We start from the raw sequence: 19,882 nt of genomic DNA on the forward strand, positions 1-19,882 counted from the left end.
GCATGTTAGTTGTGTCTTTGCATCAACTATCTTTAAGTGACTCAATCATTAAAACACAACTGTGATCGTAAAAGCAGCGTAACAGTCACAAACATCCAATTACTGAGAAACTGGACGTCAGTCAGGCCTAGCAATTGGATTCTAGCATTCTACCACTGCCCAGATAGATCTTCTGAGATAGTCTGCTCCATGTGAATGCAAAAAATGCTCAGGACACAGCCACTTTCACTACATTTAATCAACTGCAGTTTTTAAGGTCAGATCGAATCCTAATTTCTACTAGTATAGTGAATCAATATATCAGTTCTTTGTCCAAAGGTCTAGAACCAAAGATGAGAGACCAGCATGCTTTGTAAGACACAGTCTGAAAAGTTTATATAGAAGTTCTTGTAGGTTTCAGCACTGTCTAAATCATTCCCAAGAGAACACAAGAACTACTTCTAGTGTCTCCTCTTGTAAGGCTGTTGAATTACTCATGACTAACAGACATATTTTTGAATGCAAATTGTAACTTACGCTCAGCAATAATAAGTGGTGGATAGAAGAGGAAGTAGCCCACCAGCTCAGCTGACAGCTGACCAAGGAGGTTTGAGGCAGTGGTGCCATTAAGGTAGACAGTCCCATTCCTCACAGTGTAGACCAGTGACACAGCAGGAGATGCTACTGCCTGGGAGACACTCAGCATCTGGGCAAAAAAAAGGAAGAATACAGACATAGAGCACAAGGAGGGCACAGGAAAAAACATTTATATAAGTATATCCACATAAAATTCTTGGGATTACATTACTGTAATGAGCACATCTAAAAGATTAGTACAAATCCTGTGGAGAAAAATGACATAGTAGAGATGACAAACATCAAAGAATTAATTATTGTCATTGGATCAACAAATATGAAAATTGTCAAGAAGCACAACGGCTGGGAAATTGGCAAAGCATGAAAGAGTGCAAAAATATTGTAGTACTTCATCCATGCATAACCATCAAATTAGCTTTAATATAGGGTGCACTTTAATGTGGCAGCTCATTAAAATTAATACAAACATTGCCTCCCTAAACATAATTAATTTGTATCTCAGAAGCAGCTCTTGTTGAAAAGGCAAAGCCTGGTACACTAAGGGACAATTTTGCACAAATTGCACACAGTTTGCATCTGTTTGTAGCTGCCAAATCACCTCCACCACATGGTAACATTGATGTGCAACAGGGGACAAAACTGCTAAAGACACATCCATTCTAATATGCTGCAAAAAATGTTTAGTTAACTGTAGCTGTATACACCATTTATCTAACTTCTTGGGTTGGTGGATGGTTCTCTTTATATTGACATAAAAGGTGACATCAAATTGTTTTGATCTATTTGAGTACAATGATACCAGAACACTACACTGCAAAAGTTTCAACACTGGCCCTATGTTAAAAAAAAAACAGTATTACCGCTATAACAGTAAAGAGAACACCTACAGAGTAGTAGGAGTGCAACACAACTGTTACACCACAGTACCTGAACAGAGAGTCTGCTGTTTGTTTTGAGCACTTTGACCTGCGCTTCAGCAAACACCTTCTCAAGCCTCTGTTCCATCATTTGAGAGAACCTACAGGACCGCGGATCATCACCTGCTCCCACAAACTGCAGCACTGGAACATAAAAACAAAATGAACTCATAAAACTGTACACTAGCTGAGCTATTATTCTTCAGGATGTTGCAAAATTGTGTTTTGCTATCTTTGTCAGTGTTGGGAACACTGAGAATATTATAGCTCTAATGTACCTAAATTCTGACATGCAATATTGTCATTTCCAACTCTGATGTGGTATTTATTTTATTTTTTACCACTCAAACCTAGTTTTCACAGACATTTCTCCAGTGCACAACAACAGTACAACAACAGCAGGAACAAATAACAGTAAGTACTAAGCTGATCTTTTTTTTGCTTTCATCCTGACTGAACACTTGCTGACCTGTTTTCAGCTGGAAGCCAGTGGCTGGGCTGGATCTCCATGATGCAACTGGGAGGGGCAGGGCTGTAACCATGGGGAGGTACTGTCGTAGGTCTGCAATCAGCTTATCACGACCATAGGAGTCCAAGCCTTCCAGCACAACAGAGGGAGGGTAAACAATGTCCCCTCCAGTCACGTGATAAGCCACTGTCATGTTGGGAGAACCAAATACTGTCTCCACCTGGAAGGGTAAAGTAGAGAAGAGAATTAGATGTCTCTGAAGAGCCATAAAGATCTTATACCTGAGAGGGAAATATTAAAGAGTAACCTTTGGAGCAATTTTACATCACTACAGCAAGATGAGAAGTTAAACCACTCGAGGTCAGCAAAAAGTTAAAAAGTTACGTTAGAAAAAAGTACATTTTCTAAAAATCCACTTAAGGTGAAATAACCAGACAGGAAAACAAAAGTAAAACTTTCAGTTCAAACCAACCTATGCTGATTACCAAATCATAGGAAATAAATACCAAATAAAACAATAGTTAAAAACAAAATAAAACTACTATATTACTATACTACTATACAAACTGTTAAAAACATCCAAACAATATAAAAGCACACTAAGAAGAGAATAAAGTCCTAGTCTATGTCCTCCTTACAAAGTTCTGGGTCTACTACTATAGTCCCTGTGAGATAAAAGAGGTACTTCAGCACACTGATGCAAAAATAGTGTACATCCAATCTTAACATAAAACTATTGCATAATTGCGCTTGAGTTGCATTACCCACAATACAAGCACAGGTAGTGACAGCTGCCTCTGTATAATCGGCATGATAAAGTCTCTGACAGGTGACAAATTCTGTCTCGTAGTATCCATCATACTACCAACCGTTTTGGTTTTTAGAGTGATCATCTAGGTTTCAGACGACCTCAGGTTATTATCGGTATTCGACAGTACAGTACGAAAATCACTTGCAAACACTTGAACATTGCTTAAAACAGGTATTCCATGAACAGAGAGAACCTGTTACCTTCTTTACTTTATTTCCTATGTCAAAGTCATTAAGTAAAATAAAATGTAAGTAAATAATAAAATCAGTGATGGCTGAATTCCATTTAGCTGCTTCAGTTTTGGGGTCTTTGTATTGTGCATGCTAGCTCACTGTCACATTGTCACATAAACAGTATGTAGCCATTGTCAATGGTTTTAGGAATACCTGTGCTTTTCCTACTATGAAAAGTCAAAACGTCTGCTGTGAAAAGGCCTATCTGAAGCAAGTTTCAAGTTTATTTTCATACCATCCTGAAATGAAAAGAAACTATCCACTGCATGGAAGCTATAGCAGTACTGTACGTCAATCGAAAATTGTAGGCTTTGAAAAATGGTCGGCTGTGATGTAAAATATTCATAGTTAATCGGCAAAAACCTATTCGTGGTATGGTTCTTTAGGCAGGATCAGAAGATAGTGTCAATCAGTCATATTAGCAAGTGAGCTGAATGACAAGATATTGAACTGCATTGGATTGGATGGAGCACTTAAGAGTGTATTCCAACCACTCACTAATGAGCAACAGGAGAGAGTGATTATGGAATACTGATATGTGGGGAGAGGGACTGAAGGGCTGCTAGGAAGAGAGTAAAGATGGGCAAGACATGGGAGAGACTGTTAAATAGGGAATTTGGGACAAAGAGGCTTATGTTCCTTCACTTCAAACCCTAGAGGCCAGGTATCACTGTGTTCTCGTTCTCACAAAAACACAGGTGAAATCTGTGTGTTTGCATTACTGTGTGTCATGACGCATGACAAATATACACGTGTTTCAGGAAGAGTTTGACTTTTTGGTGAACTGTACATACCGGAAAGGCAATGATGACAGAAGTGGCGAAACTAGGGGCTCACGTAGATGAAGTGAAACCATTCAGGTCTGTAATCTAAACCCATCTGAAAGCTTGCGCTGACAAGGAGATCCACGGGCCAAAGCACTGAGAGCCTAGAGTCTGTGTAGCTGAGAGTCACCATTCTGCCTCCTCACAATTCAGCCTTGTTACCAGCTCTGTGAAAAGAGCCCTTTATTATCACTCCATCCTCTCAGGCTTCACTCATGTGAAAGTGTTATTAAGAGATTGCATTTCGAGCAAGCCAGAGATTGGTAACACACCCACTAACTTTTATCTCGAAGAGGGTGAAAGACTGCCAAAAGATTAACCCAACGGATCTCAGTCGTTTTATAAAAAGTTTCAAGTCACTGGAGAGCCCTAACTACAAGACACACAAATAGTTTACTTTTATCTTTTTCTAGAGGTTCCAAATGTTTTTAGTCTTGTGGCTCAATTCATTTAGTCTATTTCTCATCATCTTTTTAGCATCAGCACAGCACATCGCTCTCCTCCCAACCATTTATAACCTATAATTAAACACAGAAGCAATTTCCCTTGCCAACAGCTTGCTTCCCATTGGATGAGAGAGCAGTGCGGCTGAAAGGAACCCAAGCAATGTTAAAATGGGTGACAGGAGTGCACTGAAGCAAGACACCTCCAGAGACCACACAAAGACAGAGAGAGAGAGTGAACATGTGAGAGCATTGACCTTCACATGGGCAGGACAAATACATAGGCCTCACTCTCAATTATCTGATACTTCCACATTGAGAAATACAACACACCTTCATTTCACAGGGTTGCAGTTAAACAAGTAAACACGCGCACAAACAGAAACATGCACACACAACACTTGCTCAAAATTGCAACACTCTAAAGGCACTCCAACCCACTGGAGACTGGGAGGAGATGTATTTTTTTTAGGGAAGGAATCCCATTGCTGCTTCATTTCCATTTACTGCAAACTGTTTTTTACAACCAAATCTAATTCTATCCCATTTTTTGTCATGTCAAATGTATGCACAGAAAACAGACAGCCCTTTACCAACTAGCTTTCATCATTCCCAGAGGAGGTCTTTATCTCTCTGTTTTTACATACGAGCACTCACATACTGACTCAAAAACACATTTCTACTTCTCACTGACTGAATTTTAGCTTTTAGCTTCTCAAAGCCAAGAGGTGCTCCTGATACAAAGTCACACTGAGCGGAGGTATTAGAGGCTTATAGGAGAGAAATAATGGTTTTGGCACAGTGGGAACCATGATTGGTACCACAAATGGCTAATCCTCAGACATAAAGATCATTGTGTGTGCACTGGATCTGTTTGTGTCATTATTTCAGGGGAAATGCTGGGATTGGTTTCATCCTGAGTTTTTGTTAAACCATATATGGTGTCTCCACTCCTATGGTAAGACTGCCTTTTGGTGAAGTGTAGACTGATTCTGTAAAATCTGTGCTTGTAAATAAAAGCCTATTTCTTGTAAATACGGGAGAATTGGAGCAACAGTTCTTTTCGACAGCAGGGCTACAGTCCTAATCTACATCGTGTTGGTACAGTTACTCAAATATGTGACATCCCCCACTGCCTTCTGGGACAGATTCAGTCAACCTAATTTCTATATTAGTCCTCATCTCTTCTCACATAGCCTACATGAGGGTCCTTGGTATAAGTGTCTAATTCACTTCACAGTAATGAACCTCCAGATTTCTTGTGAGGGTGCAATTAGGAAGCATTTATTGTTCACCAGTGTTAGAAGATTGTTTGATTATTTAGCCTGAGTGCAAGATCAAGTTTGGTTTTGTAAAAGAGAGTTCTAGCAGACTTCAGTGGCACTACTGAAAACAAGGTTAACAAAACCTTTTTTTCACTTTCTGAATTAATTAGTTCATCATTCTAACCCTACTTTAGGTGACATGGGTTGTTTTTAAATTGTAGGAAACTTGCTACAGCTGTTCAGTCTGTGTGTATTCCTGCTAGTCAATGCTGTAGACATAAAACAGATGTGTGGAATTCACTTACTGACCAGTAAGAAAATACAATACTTTCTGTATATAAACCAAGCATGCTGCTCCAAATCAGCCTTCAGATTAAGATAAGTCCTTTATCTTAAAATCGCTTTTGTGACATTATCAGTATCAAAAAAGATGTGAGAACTTCCTGTATCAATTGATTTTTCACAGCTATACCATTTCATATATTTGTGAAGTGAACTTAAAGATACCTTGTGGAGTTTTTCACCACTAGTAGTGCTATGGAGCAATGTTTTTAAGAGTAGGTCCCTGTTTTGGAAGTACACCCATGTGCATGTGCACAGATGTGATGTGATGTAATACACAGTCCTGCCAATGGTTTCATTTTATTCCACTTTTAACAGTTGTTGGTGGTAACATACTAAGAAATGTAGCAACAAAAGCAAGGAAAAGAAGCTGCCAAGCAAGCAAACATGGATGTAAACCATGCAAGTTTTAAATTCTTCCAAAATATTGGCTTTACAAATGTTTCATACAGAAGGTAATGCATTCAACGAGTTTATTAAGCCTCATGAACACAATGTGTTTTGTTGAGAACCAGAGAAAGTCACAATGATTGTTTATAAAAACCCACAGGGTATATTTGAGTCTATAAATGAATGTAAAGTGTATAACAGCTGTGTTCGTTGACTAATTTAGAGAACTGATAACAGTCTGACCTGAGCCTGGGCTGAACTATCATTCAGAGCTTTTCGGAGGCCCTGACTTAGTCCCCTTCGCAGGTTCTGCCTCTGTATGCTGTCCAGTCTGTTTCTTCTCACATAGATGGAAACAACTAAGAGAGATATGGAGACAGAGAGAGAGACAAACAGACAAAAAAAGGAAGAAACCAAGACAGACACCAGACAAAACATATTAGAGAAATAACCAAGTTTCATAATTTTTTTAAGAATGTGGCAAAGGAATTGTTTACCTGTTTTCACCCATAATCTCTCTGTAATGTTGCACTGTTGTGGTGGAGCCTCTGTGGTGGTGGTAAAAGGCGAAATAAAGACTGTGCTGGTCCCCCTGGGAGGGCTCGTTCTGGGGACAGGTGGTGTGAATGTTCTCCTGCTGGTTTGAGACCTGGCGGTTGTAGTGGTCGTTGTTCTCCTGGTCACAGGTGTGAGCTGTGGTATGGTAGTCGTGGTAGACTGTGTGGTTCCGGTGGTGACTCTTAGGAAAGGCGTGGTAGTGGTGGGGTCTTTAGTTTTGGTGGTTGAAGCTACAGTTGTGGTGGTAAGCTTGACAGAGGCTGTTGTGGTGTCCTCTCGAGGGGGCAGAGGTGATACCTGAGATGTCCTCTCGGTGGGCCCAGCAGAAAGGGTAATTCTGACTGATTGAGAGGGGGCTAGACTGGCCACTTTTTCTTTGGGGAAAGTGAGCGCAACTGCTCTGGATGTTCCAGTGGTTAACTCATCTGTCCCTGTCTCTGTAAAAACAACAAACGTCTCAGTCACTACCTCTGAGCGATCAGAATCTATTAATGAGGACAGACTTGGTGATGAGGTTGGAAATGTGGCTGGTACAGCTTTTACAGACACAGATGATGATGCAGTGCCTGGGTACAAGATCAGTTTCATTGATAATGTCATACCATCTGAATGTAATGTTGATGATGACAGTGATGAAGAAGACGATGAGGCTGATGAAGCTTTATAAGACACTGGAGTGGAGGGTTTCATATGTAAGGATAACTGAGAAGCTTTGATACTACTGTATGACAGTGGTGAAGTCTCTGAAGATGATGATGAATGAAATAAAGAAGATGATGGCTCTAGCTCTGTTGGTAGGGCAAACCCCCCCAGTGTCTTATCAGTTGTGTTGTTGTTGAAACTGAGTGCAGGGTTGTTTGAAAGTGTGACAGAAGTAGCAAATGCAGATTCAGGAGAGTCGACATCTGCCAGAGGGGGGCTGTGCTTGCTCTCATACACCAATGCAAGAGAAGAAGCTTGTGAAGATGGTACAGACTCAGTAGTTATGTGAAAGAGGGGCAGATTACCATCTGAACCCCATGCAGCAGTGTTTAAAGTGGCTCCTCGCTGTACATTCACAGGCACAGCCGATATGAGATTAGGTGCAGACAAATTCAGACTCTGTTCTTTATCTGCTGATGTGCCTTTAACATATGTAAAAAATGGATGCTCTCCAACAGTTGGATAAAGTGAATAGGAATTGCTGGTGACTACAGTTGGATCAGTTGAATTCAATATATGTACATTATGCTCTTGTCTGTCTTCCAGCTTTGGATGTTCATATGATGGTCCATCTGCTTGTAAATTAGAATTTGCCCTATCAAAGCCAATAGATGTATTTTCTAATTCAGAGGCAGTGCTTTGAAAAGGCGCAGGCTTGGTGGCTTCCCACTTTGTATACGGTGCCATTATTTTTGTGCCAAAGCTGAAAATAGCACTAAATGGTTCACTGCTGTTTTGTCCATCACTGGAGGAAGTAGTTGCAGCAGAGGAAGCAGTGGAGGGAATGGTTGTTTGTCTACCTAAATAAAAATTTGATTTATTGCTTGTCAAACTGTTGATTGGTTCCTGAGAGCGAGAAGTAGAGTTTGTCCTCGGTGTTAGGATGATTTCTGACCAGGAGGAAAGAGTAGACTGTTCAAAACGGGAACTGAGTGTCACATCATCTTTATGAGAAAGACTTTTCAGGGTTTCTAATGCAGGATCAAAGGTTACTGGAGAAAAAGGGATTTCAGTGGAAGATCCTTTTCCAGAATCTTCAGAGCCTTTATTCAATATAAAGAACTCTTTTGTAGTCATGAAAGAGGGAAACTCTGTTGTGAACTTCCCTGATCGAACACCCTGCTTGTAAAACACAGTGTCTCTGATTAGAGTTGACTTTTCATTTCCATCAAATAAAGGCGAATCTGAACTCTTTGCAGTGTTTCTGTGGAAGCTATCAGCAGGCCACTTTCCATGTGCCAAGTGAACATCGAAGGCTGGTGATATTTCACTGTTTCTTGCATTTGTTTCCACCGCAAAGGTTGAAGTTATACTGCGACCAGCTCTCTCAGATTTTATGATATGAGCAGATATTTCAGCCGAGGACACTGTCTGGTGAGATTTATTGGGGGTTGTATAAAACTTGTGGGGGAAAGTAAGTAAAGATCTTGTTTGAAAAGGTCTTTGTGTGGGTGTAATTAGGGATGTTAATGATGCTTTGGGTTGGTCTGCAAAATTAACCTCACCATTAGCAGACAGGCCAATGCTGTGATCAGTGATGTTGTGGTTTGGGCTGTGGCTGAGAAGCAAGGGTAATACGTATGTAGGCCGAGTGGGGTGTGAAAGACTGTCATACATGGTTTTATCATTTATATCCTTTGCTAACCTAGTTGACAACGCTGAACCAGGAAGAGACATTGTCCTACTGTTGGAGGGAATTGACATTTTTGGCGTCAACCATGCTGTAGGCTCCTGAGTTATACCCTTGGGAGACCCTGTTTGTGTTACAAATTCTTGAACGTTTATGACTCCATTACTGGGCAAATGAAGTGAATCTGACTCTGATGTGGAGGAGGTTATGCTTGTCCTGGCAAACACACTGAGGATGGAACCAGTGGTGGACTCCGGCCTCAGCTGTGTGAGTGAAAGTGAGTTATTCGGGTGTGCTTGAGCGGAAATAGATTTGAGCTCTGCTTCTGCTATCTCTCTCTGGTTGTAATTTATATTGATGGCAGGAACTCTGGGGCTGCCGTGACCCGTTGCCATCAGTAAATCACTAGGATTAGATGCAAGCTCTGAGGACACCATGCCAGAGTGGATAGGTGTTAGCTTAGTGATTGCAGTTTCAGAGAGAGATGTTTTACCTGGTGGAGACCGGGAGGAAACTGTAAAAAAAGATCCAGTGGGTCTGAACTTCATTGCCAGCGATACAGTTGGATTTACAGCATGTGACTTGATTACATCACTTTTGTGAACAAAAGTCTGACTATCTACAGCTGTCTTGTTTTTCTTTTCTGCATATGCTGTTGGATTTAACATCTGCTGTGTGACATGACTAGAAACTGAATAGCCTTTAGGATTGGCAGACAGCAGTGCTGATGTGGGATTTTGTAAAACTCCCTGCTGCCTTTGAACAGCTTGACGCTCTTGATTGGGAGGAAATGAGGTGCTAACGTCAAGATTATTGGCTGATACAGAGTTCATACCTGGGTTCTGGGTTTGAGTGGGTCCGTATAAATTCTTTAAAAGAGTTTGTCCATTCTTAGGAGTAGAATATGATGCATATGTGCTGGTTGCTGGTGTCTTTATTACTTTTGTACTTACACCAATCATGTAGGTTCCACTTGCTCCATGGATTTTATCTGCTGATGAGTGCAATGAGTGTTTTGTCACTTTGTTGCTCTTTTCAATGCTGGTTGTACTTGGAAAGTGTGATGGTTTGGTTTTTGTTCTTTGCAGACTGTCTATCCAACCCAGAGACCCTGCTGGTGATAATATTGCTGTTTTTGCCTGAGGGGCATGGCTGGATACAATCCTTTGACTTTGAGATGAAGAAGCAGCTTTGTTTGTCCACTCAGAGAAAGATGGTGGATAGAATAGAGACACTACAGATGGTAACACAGAGGACGTGGATGGAGCTGATGGAGACACTGATGATGACAATAAAGAAGATGATACCGTTAATGATGAAAACAATGAGACATTCCTGTTTCCATCCATAAAAGACACAAGTGATGGCCTAGAAACAGTCGATGCCATGGTAACAGTCTGAGGGGGTGTGGTATGTTGGTGAGACATGTTAGAAGTCAGACCTGAGCTGGCGGGAAGGATCCTGTCTCCCGCAGACGATGAGGAGGACATCTCTGAGCCCAGGCTGGAACTATGTGAAGGCCATTGGGTGGTGTGTGTCTCGACCCTGGTGATAGTCGGTGAGGTTCTACTTTGATCAAGGCTCACCGGATGTTTGACAGTTCCTGCCATGACGGTTAAGACAGAAGAAAAGGCAGGCTGCCCAGATAAGCCTTCACCCTCAGACTCTGAGTCACCATCTGAATGGACGACTGAGAAAGGCACCTCCCCCGCCACCGACAGGTCAGCCAATGGATGAGCAGGAGCAGCTGTGACTCCGGGGTCGCTCGGTAAAGAGGAGGAGCCAGAGGCATCATAGGTGGGTTTTTCTGGTAACAGACAACATGACAACAAAGAAAGTTAATATTGGTAATCATACTAACAAAGACCTACTTTTAAAGCTGACGCTATAATTAAATTATTTTCCAAGTGGGTCCATTGAAATGCTCGAATAAATGTCAAAACACTTACAAGGAACTCTTCAAGTGTTTATAAGTTGCAAGTAATGGCTTTTTTCATAATTCATAAACCACCCTACTAATCCTAACTAATCCTTGATAGATCAGTTATAAAACATTATTAAAAACAACTTTTGGGATTTTTCAGGCCAATTTTAATATTTGGGAGTTTCAAAAAACGATATATCGTCTTTAAGTAAATTTCTTTTGTTTTGTTTTTTTACAAAAACACATAACATAAACAAACATCTTGATATGGATCCCTTGGATTTTTTTTCTTTTTTTTATTACAAACTAAGCTAAGCTAACTTAGACATTTTACAAATGAAAAATCTATTAATTAATCTATTCCAGTGCTATCTATAGTGACACTGTTTCCAAATGACCTCAAACCAAGTTTGGCATTTCTGTAATGCAATTTCTCTGTACTTATCAGCCGACATATCCATCAATGCCATACATCTGCAATATGCTAATATTGGCCTGTATATCAGACTAGTGCTAGTTGTGATAAACCCTCTCTGAGTGGTGGGTAAGTTGTTAATAAAATACATTTTCAACAATCCATAAAGTCTGCAGCTGTGGAAAACTCATCTTGGATACAGTATTCACATTAGTATATATTGTTATGCATTGAATATAATATGTAACTTAGTCATCAGTTAACTCAAGGAAGGAAAAAGGTTGGGAACCACTGTTTTAGGGGACGATACAGACACAAGCCAAATTCACAACCTGGCAAACTAAAGGTGCTCTTGTTAATGGCTCAGAGCTGATCTATAAAGCATTAGTGAATGATTTATTCGACCCATTATGAAGGGTGCTTTATTAGAAAGTGGTAACAAATTCCTGCAGTCTATAAGCCAAAAAACTGTATAAAATGACATGTTGATGCTCTGTCCTATTAACTGGCAGCGTGAAAAATCGTATTGCCTCAGCAGTGAGCATATTTATTCAGTCTGCATGTCAGCACAGAATTACCTTCTCTAAACATGACAGATGAAGCCATTACAGAGAGCCAGGTATGTCACATCACCATGTAAGAGGCCTGACTCAAACAGTACATATTTGCAGATGGCTGGGATGTCATGATCAATTCTGACGGTGTTACATACGCTGTCAAAGTTATAATAAATAATACATAGATTTTCAAGTCTGGTGTTTTAATTGACTGTTGAGTGGTAATCGTTTTAACCTATGTGCCAAGGTGAAAACAAATCACAAATACTACTCACACACCAGGTTTGGAGGTGCAAACACATCTTTCTAATAGTCACAGACAGTACACCAAGGGCAGACATTTATGTATTCCCAAAGGAGAAAGAAAGAGACAATCTTCAAAGTGGAACAAATAGAATTATTCAAGAGATGGCAGCTGTGTGCACAAGTATAGCTAAGATAACACTACTTCTAAAAACACACAATGGACTCATGTTACAGTGTTTGTGCCTTTGCAGAAAGTATGCCTCAGTAAAAGGCAGAAAGGGAAAGAGAGATATGAAGGTTTATATTAGAGTAACTATGATAAAAATACTGGAGGGGATTAATGCACCAAGACGGCCAACGTCGAGTTGTCTCTCATCTACTCCTGTCCTCTCCTCTCGTTTTATTCTCCGCACATCCTCAACACATCCATATAGGGGTTCTTTTATCCATTTATAAAGCTTTGCAGTCCTGTCACACCTCCCACCCCCTCATCATGTTTCCCCTGCTGAAGTGCATCCAGCTAGCACTCACGTACAACTCCTTCAGTGTTAAAGGGGCATGAGCAGGAGCAAAACTGAATTCAGGGGCAACCTGGATTGCAAAAGAATACTCACAAATCATTTCCCCCCATAGCCATTGTCTGGTTTTGCAATAATACATTGAACATGACCTGTAGAATTGTGAGAATTGTCCAGTGCATACTGTGGGAATTACTGAGGCTCTTGAGTGTTTCATGTTTTCTGAATTACATCAGCCTAAGGCAAAATGTTCTCACACAGCTGGCACCGTAAAGCCATCTGAAATTTTTTTTCTGTCTTTAGATATTTGCCAACCACTGTGTAATAGAATCTAATACCTACAAATCCAGGTCACTCACTCTGAATGCTTTCTTAAATGTCACCAATATCCCAGAGAATGTGCAAAATATTTTTTATAATTTGTTTTCAAAGAAATACATCTTTGAATTTTATTAACTGCAGACAGTCCCTTCATGTTGTATAAATGATCCCATTTAATTCCCTTTCTTCAATAAATCACTAATGTGCTAAAATATGATTAGTGAAATTGCTACGCTGCAATTCTTAATCCATTCTTAAAGCAAAACAAAGGGAATGTATTTCTGTATTCACAAAAGAGCTCTAAGATAACAAAGGATATGTATCCTGCTTCAAGGCCACTGAAAGGTCAGTCAGTCAAACCACCTGGTGATCAAAATGAAAGAGAACTTCCTGCCACCCCTCCGTCCCCTGCTTAGTGTGTCCAGTGGCAACATGAATTTGGGTGCACGGGATGGAGGCCAGAACGAGCGGAGGTGTGGGTTCCACCTGTAGTTTGCCACCTGCTCTGACTGAGCTGAGCATATGGGAGGATTTCAACAATGAATGAGAGAGGACATGGTGTACAAATAAATGGAGATAGTGATAGAGACAGAGAGTGATGAGAAAGGGTGGGCTGTAAGTGGAAAAAGAAAGTCGCAGTGACCCACCAAGACTAACAGTTGGGTTAAAAGACTGGTGCAAGAATGAGAAAATGATTGAATGATGAATTTGCGGTGCCTGCAGTCTACAAGTCTGATGGTCCTTTCCAAAAAAGGAATTTATTTTCATGTTCCCTCATATTTTTAAGCTTTAGTCTTGAAAGCAGCTTAACAGATGATGTCACATTACTATAAACAAATATTGTGTAATGCTTGTTTGTTTAAGTCAAGTTAGTTGTTGAAGTAGTTGTAGTAGTTTTGATAAATAATTAATTGTTTTAATCATTCATCAAGAAAATACACACTGGTTCCACAAGCAATTTTAAGATGGATTCTTGTTTTTGTTTTTCTATTTCTGATATTGTTAAAATGTTTACTGCTCTGTGAGCAAGTAAAAGCTTAACAAACCAACATTTTCTTTAGCCTGTTAAACCACTAACTCGATGGTTGTTCATTGATTGTTCAAACCCACAGAACTGTATTTGCAATTATAGTGTTGATCTTTCCAAAATCTACCAAATATGTCGGAACTTTGGGAAGTGTGTATACTTATGCACAAGATATTATTCATGGTTGCAGCCATAAAAGACATCATATAGCGTCAACAAGTTGAGATATGCAAGAAAGAAAAGCTGGGATGGTAACCTCCTGTAAAAAAGTTATACTCCAAACATGTATGATCAATAACATAATTGATTTTGGTATACTTCTTCAGTAAAGAGACTGCTACATGATCCCGACTTGTCTCAAAACCCTTCTGCAACCAGCACACACGAACCACAGACCTCATTTCCACACTCATTTCTTTCCCTCTGCAGCCAGCGCTATCTTTGAGCTACCAGGACACAGACCTGACACTGCCAGGGCTCCCGCTGCTCCACTCATATTATACACTGCTTCTCCCTTTGCTTTGAGCTGTTTTTGTTCTCTTATGTACAGAAAATGGTAAACAAGAGAGTATAATTCAATAGTGAGGTGGATAGAACCCTGGGAGCAAAGAAACAAATTTAAGAAACCCTCCTATGTTTTGGCTGTTTATTGAAGGCGGCAGCATATACAACTGCTTAGAGCTGTTGTTGTTGTTGTTGTTGTTGTTGTATCGAAATTATAAATAAGTGCTTCAGTGGAGGAGGTGGAGTTAAGAATTTTGATTTAAACAGTATCCTAACATGTGCATCACACATACCCTGTGTGGTTTTTTTCGTCTGTGTACGGAGGCATCATGTCTGTGCTGGGCAGGAGGAGGAGGAGGGTGAAATAGCTGCCAAGCACTGCTGAGGTGACAGTATGGATGGGAGGGAGGATGTCACACACAGCACTATGCTTTTTTATTTATTTATTTATTTTAGAGGGTGCAAACAGCACAGCAGGCTGAGACATGCATCAGCTGTCTGGAACACAGCCCAGCGGACACTTAACCCTGCAACCACGCAGAGACGTGTACATGGTATTAAAGAGATGTTCATTCACTCATTCACTCATTTATTTCTCCTGACAAGGAGGTTAGAGTATGTTTGTCTGAGGCCAAGAAAACCAAGAAACATATCATTAGTTTGTGGTGTAATTCCAGGAATTGTTTAAAGCCAGACTGTAAGTTTTGAAAGAGGAAAAAAAACCTCTTCTTCTTAAAAATGAAAAAAATTGATTTCTTTGAACGCACATAAGACAGCATAAAGTCCAAAAATCAAAAAAAAAAGACGTGTCATTAGACGCCAAATGCTTCTACAATTGACCTCCCAAAAAAATCAAATAAAACAAATATATGAAAAATTAAGAAAACATAATCAAGCAAAATTCAATCAAAAAATTACAAACAAAAAAAAGACATAGTGAGCAGAAAACAATAACCAATCAGTAAACATCAAAAGAAATACTTAGAAAACAATACAGGAAAAAAGAAGATGTTGTAAGCAAAAGAGGCAAGAACATTAACACACATATTTGATAAATATTCATGTTATATACAGTATTACATACACATACATACACGCAAATAAAGTTCATGATGATTGCCCAAACAATATTACCATAAATCAAATAGGGATACATCCTGGAATAATATATAGTTAATAAACAAGAAACAATAATAAAACTTTGAATTTTGCCAATGATCCCCAGTGACTTGTTTTTCTCCATTTTCATTTATAAGATAGTACCCCCCCCCCCACTGTTGCTCAGTTTAACACACTCGGGGGTTATGCTGCTACAGCTCTGCTTGGTCTGCCTGCTGTGAGCAGTAGCTTATCGTGGCTAACATTAGCTAATATAAGAAAACATTGGATGGATGTTGACATTAAAATCTGCTGACTTTGCTATACTTGTTCTATTGTTACACTACATTTTAGCATAATTGGCTGTTCAGCAAATAGACTCGCATGTTTTAACATTGGAATATTCTGTAAGGTATTCATTCTCAATGACTGAACTTACATGAGTGGACATTTCTGGCACACATATCAGATTGACATGACTGACTTTGACTACGTGTATTTTGCAGATCCAAGTGCACGTTTCCCAACATTTTTGTGTGACCTAAGACTTTAACACATTTTGCAGATTGTCTAGACATAGTGGATGAATGCACTGAGTGCTTTCTAGTTAATTTTTTTTTTTGTTTGTTTGTTTTATAAATGTGATCCAAAGCTACCACATGAAAGCTTTTTATTGTTTTGAACATTTGTATCAATCAAGAATGCATCAGCAACCTTCTGACACCAGTGGTCTCTCCCTTTTTTAATGGTAAAATGATTGAAAACAAATACTTGAAAGAAAAACTGCTCCGGGCAATACAGTCACTCAGGAGAGGCTGAACACTATCTCAACACCTATTTTTCTCTTTCCTCCTTCTCACTGTCTCTCACCCTCTCTCGCTCCAAATAAAAGTCAGCTTATCCACTGACACTCTTTGTCTTTTACAGCCTGACATGTCTACACACTGACTTCTGTCCTGATGCAGCTCGCTGTAGTCATGGCTTATGTTGTTGCACTCTGTCCACTCCTATTACTGCTCACCAAGGCTGTCCTCCACCGTCCTTGTCCCTGAGCTTGAGCTAGCGTCATTTAGGATTGAGCAATATAATAATATATGAGATGACAGAGATTTGCAACTGGTAGTTATTAGTTGACATGCAATGCTGTAGATCCGGCAACTAAATTGTAACTGGTACACTGCAGTGCAAATAGCCCGACACTACCTGTATCTCTATCTCCCAATACATAGGGATACATTACAATAATGTTCCTATTAAGTGTCTCTGTGTTTTCCATGGCAGGCATTGGCTCAGTTAAACACACCCTAGAGCCATTATTCAGGGCTTTTAGCAAGCTTTTTGGAAGGTGACAGGGGACACATTCCCTCCAATCACACATGAGGGATCATATATCTGCTGCCTCAAACCCTTCTGGTGAAAATGGACAAACAGCAGCCAAACTTAATAGATTTCTGGCCTCATTATGCAAATTCGGAAATTAAAGTGCTGCAACAATTCAACGAATAAAGGATATGGACACAGTTCTGCTGAACAAAACAAACTATTCCAGAAAAAAAACAATATCTTGGATTTATTGTGAACACATTTAAAACTTTTACAATGTTGCAGTGTTATGTTAATGATCTACAATGGCACAAATAGGGTTCCAAAATATGTTAACAAGTAAATTTGACATGTGCAGAGATAGTCAAGTGATTAAGCCTAAATGTAGAACCAAATGTGCTGCAGACCAAAGAATGATAGAGCTTTTACATCTGTGTCTGTATGAAATGGCTCTTGGCCCTTACTGTCTACATAAGAAAAGTGCTTATCATTAAGACACATTTGTTAATTGTAGTCCTCCCCAACTGATTGTTTCTTCAAGCCTCTTTAAGTGCTCACTTTTAAAATGCTGACTCTGGTTCAAGCTATAATTGAATGCTCCAGTAGCAAATAGACACAAAAACTGTTTTAATGATCTATTATCTATTGCGGTTTCACAATGAAACTAATACGGAGCCAGGGAATGAGAACTTATAAACATTTATGCGTACTGTATTTTTTCATGATAACATACACACTGAGATGGATGAGGCATTTCAGTTTGCATGTCTCTTCTCTTGTCCCTAAAATAAACCACCACATTAAGAACTATCATATCAGCAGTAAGCAGTTAGACTCGTTTAAATAAATATATATTATGTAAAAGCCTTTAGAGTCAGTCAAATTGTTTTATTTTAATTTATATACATTCTTCAACTGATAGAAACAAGGGTGCATTAATCCTCTACACATGATACTAAAAAGTCAAAGAAAATCCTCAACATTGTGACAAATAATGCTGAAAGTTAAACTCTTTAGTTTAAGATAACATTTCTAGTGCTGGACGGACTAAATCAATTTGGCACGTATTTATAGCTTTGATGACATATCTTTTGAAGAAGCTCAGACGTTTTGGGAGAGTAATGGCTGAGTGGCCAAATCAAAATTAATATAAGATAGACAGCATGTTAGCATCATCAGCAGAGCAGTGAAATAAAATATGCTGCTGTCGTACACTTCCAGAGGAGGAGGGTGAATTTCCAGTGGTTACTGTGCTGATGGCTGAGAAGTTCAATACACCCACTGAGGTCTAAAAGCATCACACCAGAGAAAACTGCTACATCTTATAACTTTAAGGAAAACAACACTGCTAAAGAGTCATTACTGTTAGCATGTAAACTATTATAATATATATAATAGATCTGCCTATGATTATTAAGGATTAACAGATCAAGAGAGGTGATTCCAACTTTAGACTTACAGAATATTTACATTAACCTGCATTTCTACAGCTTCGCCTGCTCATTTGCATCATTTTATGTGCAGAAAAAATCTTCAGGCAAGCCAAGCCTCTCCTTTACCCTAACTATAACTGTCCCCAAACTTAGATGCAGCATGTTGACGAGTCAAATAAAGCAAATAGTGACTTTTTTCACAGCAGATATTGTGACACCAAGAAATACGCAAGTGTAAGTAATAACATTAACGGCGGCTCAGCTCCCAGTAGCCAGCATGAATGATAGCAGGGCCCTGAACAGGCTCGCCTCAATGAAAGGCACTCGTTTTTTTACATTATTAATTACATCCATGTGTTTTCCAACAATGACTTAAAAAGGTCTACATCAATACAAAGTTACTCCTCTACATCCTGTGAAAAACAGAACATTACTTCCCGGATTAGAAGCAGACTGGGTAAATTAAGGGGAACTGGGTGCATTTCATTACAAAATAACATTGTAATTGCACTGATCTTTACAGATTCATGGTTTATAAAAATTTAAATTTAAAATTGATCAGATCAACCTTGCTGAGGCAGACCGGACGACTGCAAGTCAGACAGCTCTGTAGGGTACTGCAGGCAATCAGAGTCCCATTAAAACCACCAAAAGTAAGTCATCTTTCACTTCAGCATTATGCCTAGCGGCAACACTGGCCTGGACTGTCAAGGTTGAAAGCAGAAAGAGTACTAGTGGTAGAGATAAAAGCAAAGGTAAATACATGTACTGTCTTGCCATGGAAGCATCATACAAATGAACTATAACAACTGAATTTACATTTTTATCTCAATTGTTTTATCATTTAGGTTGTAAAAATACAGTACAGTGTGAAAAACATAGTATTTCTGATCGTCTTAGACAACTTCAGTGATTAGGTTTGTGTATATTATGTTCACATTGTGTGTCAGCAAACCAGATCTCAAGATGGTTCGGATAAATCGTCAAAAATATTCACTGCTTCTTCAAATAAAGACCTCTTGTCCTGGTTTAACCTAATACACATACATAACTAGAGAGAAGGGACTGTATCAAACCAGAGCTCATGGTCGTCTCCTGGGGCCGTGCATATCAGAACAGGCAGGGGACGAGTGTAGGAGTTTAGCTGCATGCTGGGGCTGTGATGGGCCTTGGGATTACAGCACAAAAGCCATTTGACATGGCGGGCTGTGGGTGTGAAATGACAGGTAGTGGTCAAGGCAGGGCAGCAGATAGTGACGTGGCAGCTGACGGGACTGTGTACTGAGTTACGGTGAAGATCTCATCCTGAGTTATGTATTTGCTCTGCTTCATCACCCATTTTGTTTCTTGGTCCAA

The 19,882-nt window shown here is 39.6% G+C and overlaps 1 protein-coding gene across 2 annotated transcripts in view; it reads right to left on the reverse strand.

Annotated features, from left to right (window-relative positions):
- kiaa1549lb (KIAA1549-like b) overlaps positions 1-19,882 on the reverse strand; it is a 59,486-nt gene that overhangs the window by 24,033 nt on the left and 15,571 nt on the right. For both annotated transcript variants that reach the window (XM_051380445.1, XM_051380446.1), the window contains exons 2-7: positions 10,602-10,967; positions 6,768-7,265; positions 6,514-6,629; positions 1,963-2,182; positions 1,504-1,637; positions 517-685 (exon numbers count right to left, since the gene is read on the reverse strand). In XM_051380445.1, coding sequence (XP_051236405.1) covers positions 517-685; positions 1,504-1,637; positions 1,963-2,182; positions 6,514-6,629; positions 6,768-7,265; positions 10,602-10,967 — 1,503 coding nt within the window. The remainder of the gene's footprint in view (positions 1-516; positions 686-1,503; positions 1,638-1,962; positions 2,183-6,513; positions 6,630-6,767; positions 7,266-10,601; positions 10,968-19,882) is intronic.

This window comes from Dicentrarchus labrax, unplaced genomic scaffold, assembly GCF_905237075.1.
Source record: "Dicentrarchus labrax unplaced genomic scaffold, dlabrax2021, whole genome shotgun sequence".
NCBI lineage: Eukaryota > Metazoa > Chordata > Actinopteri > Moronidae > Dicentrarchus > Dicentrarchus labrax.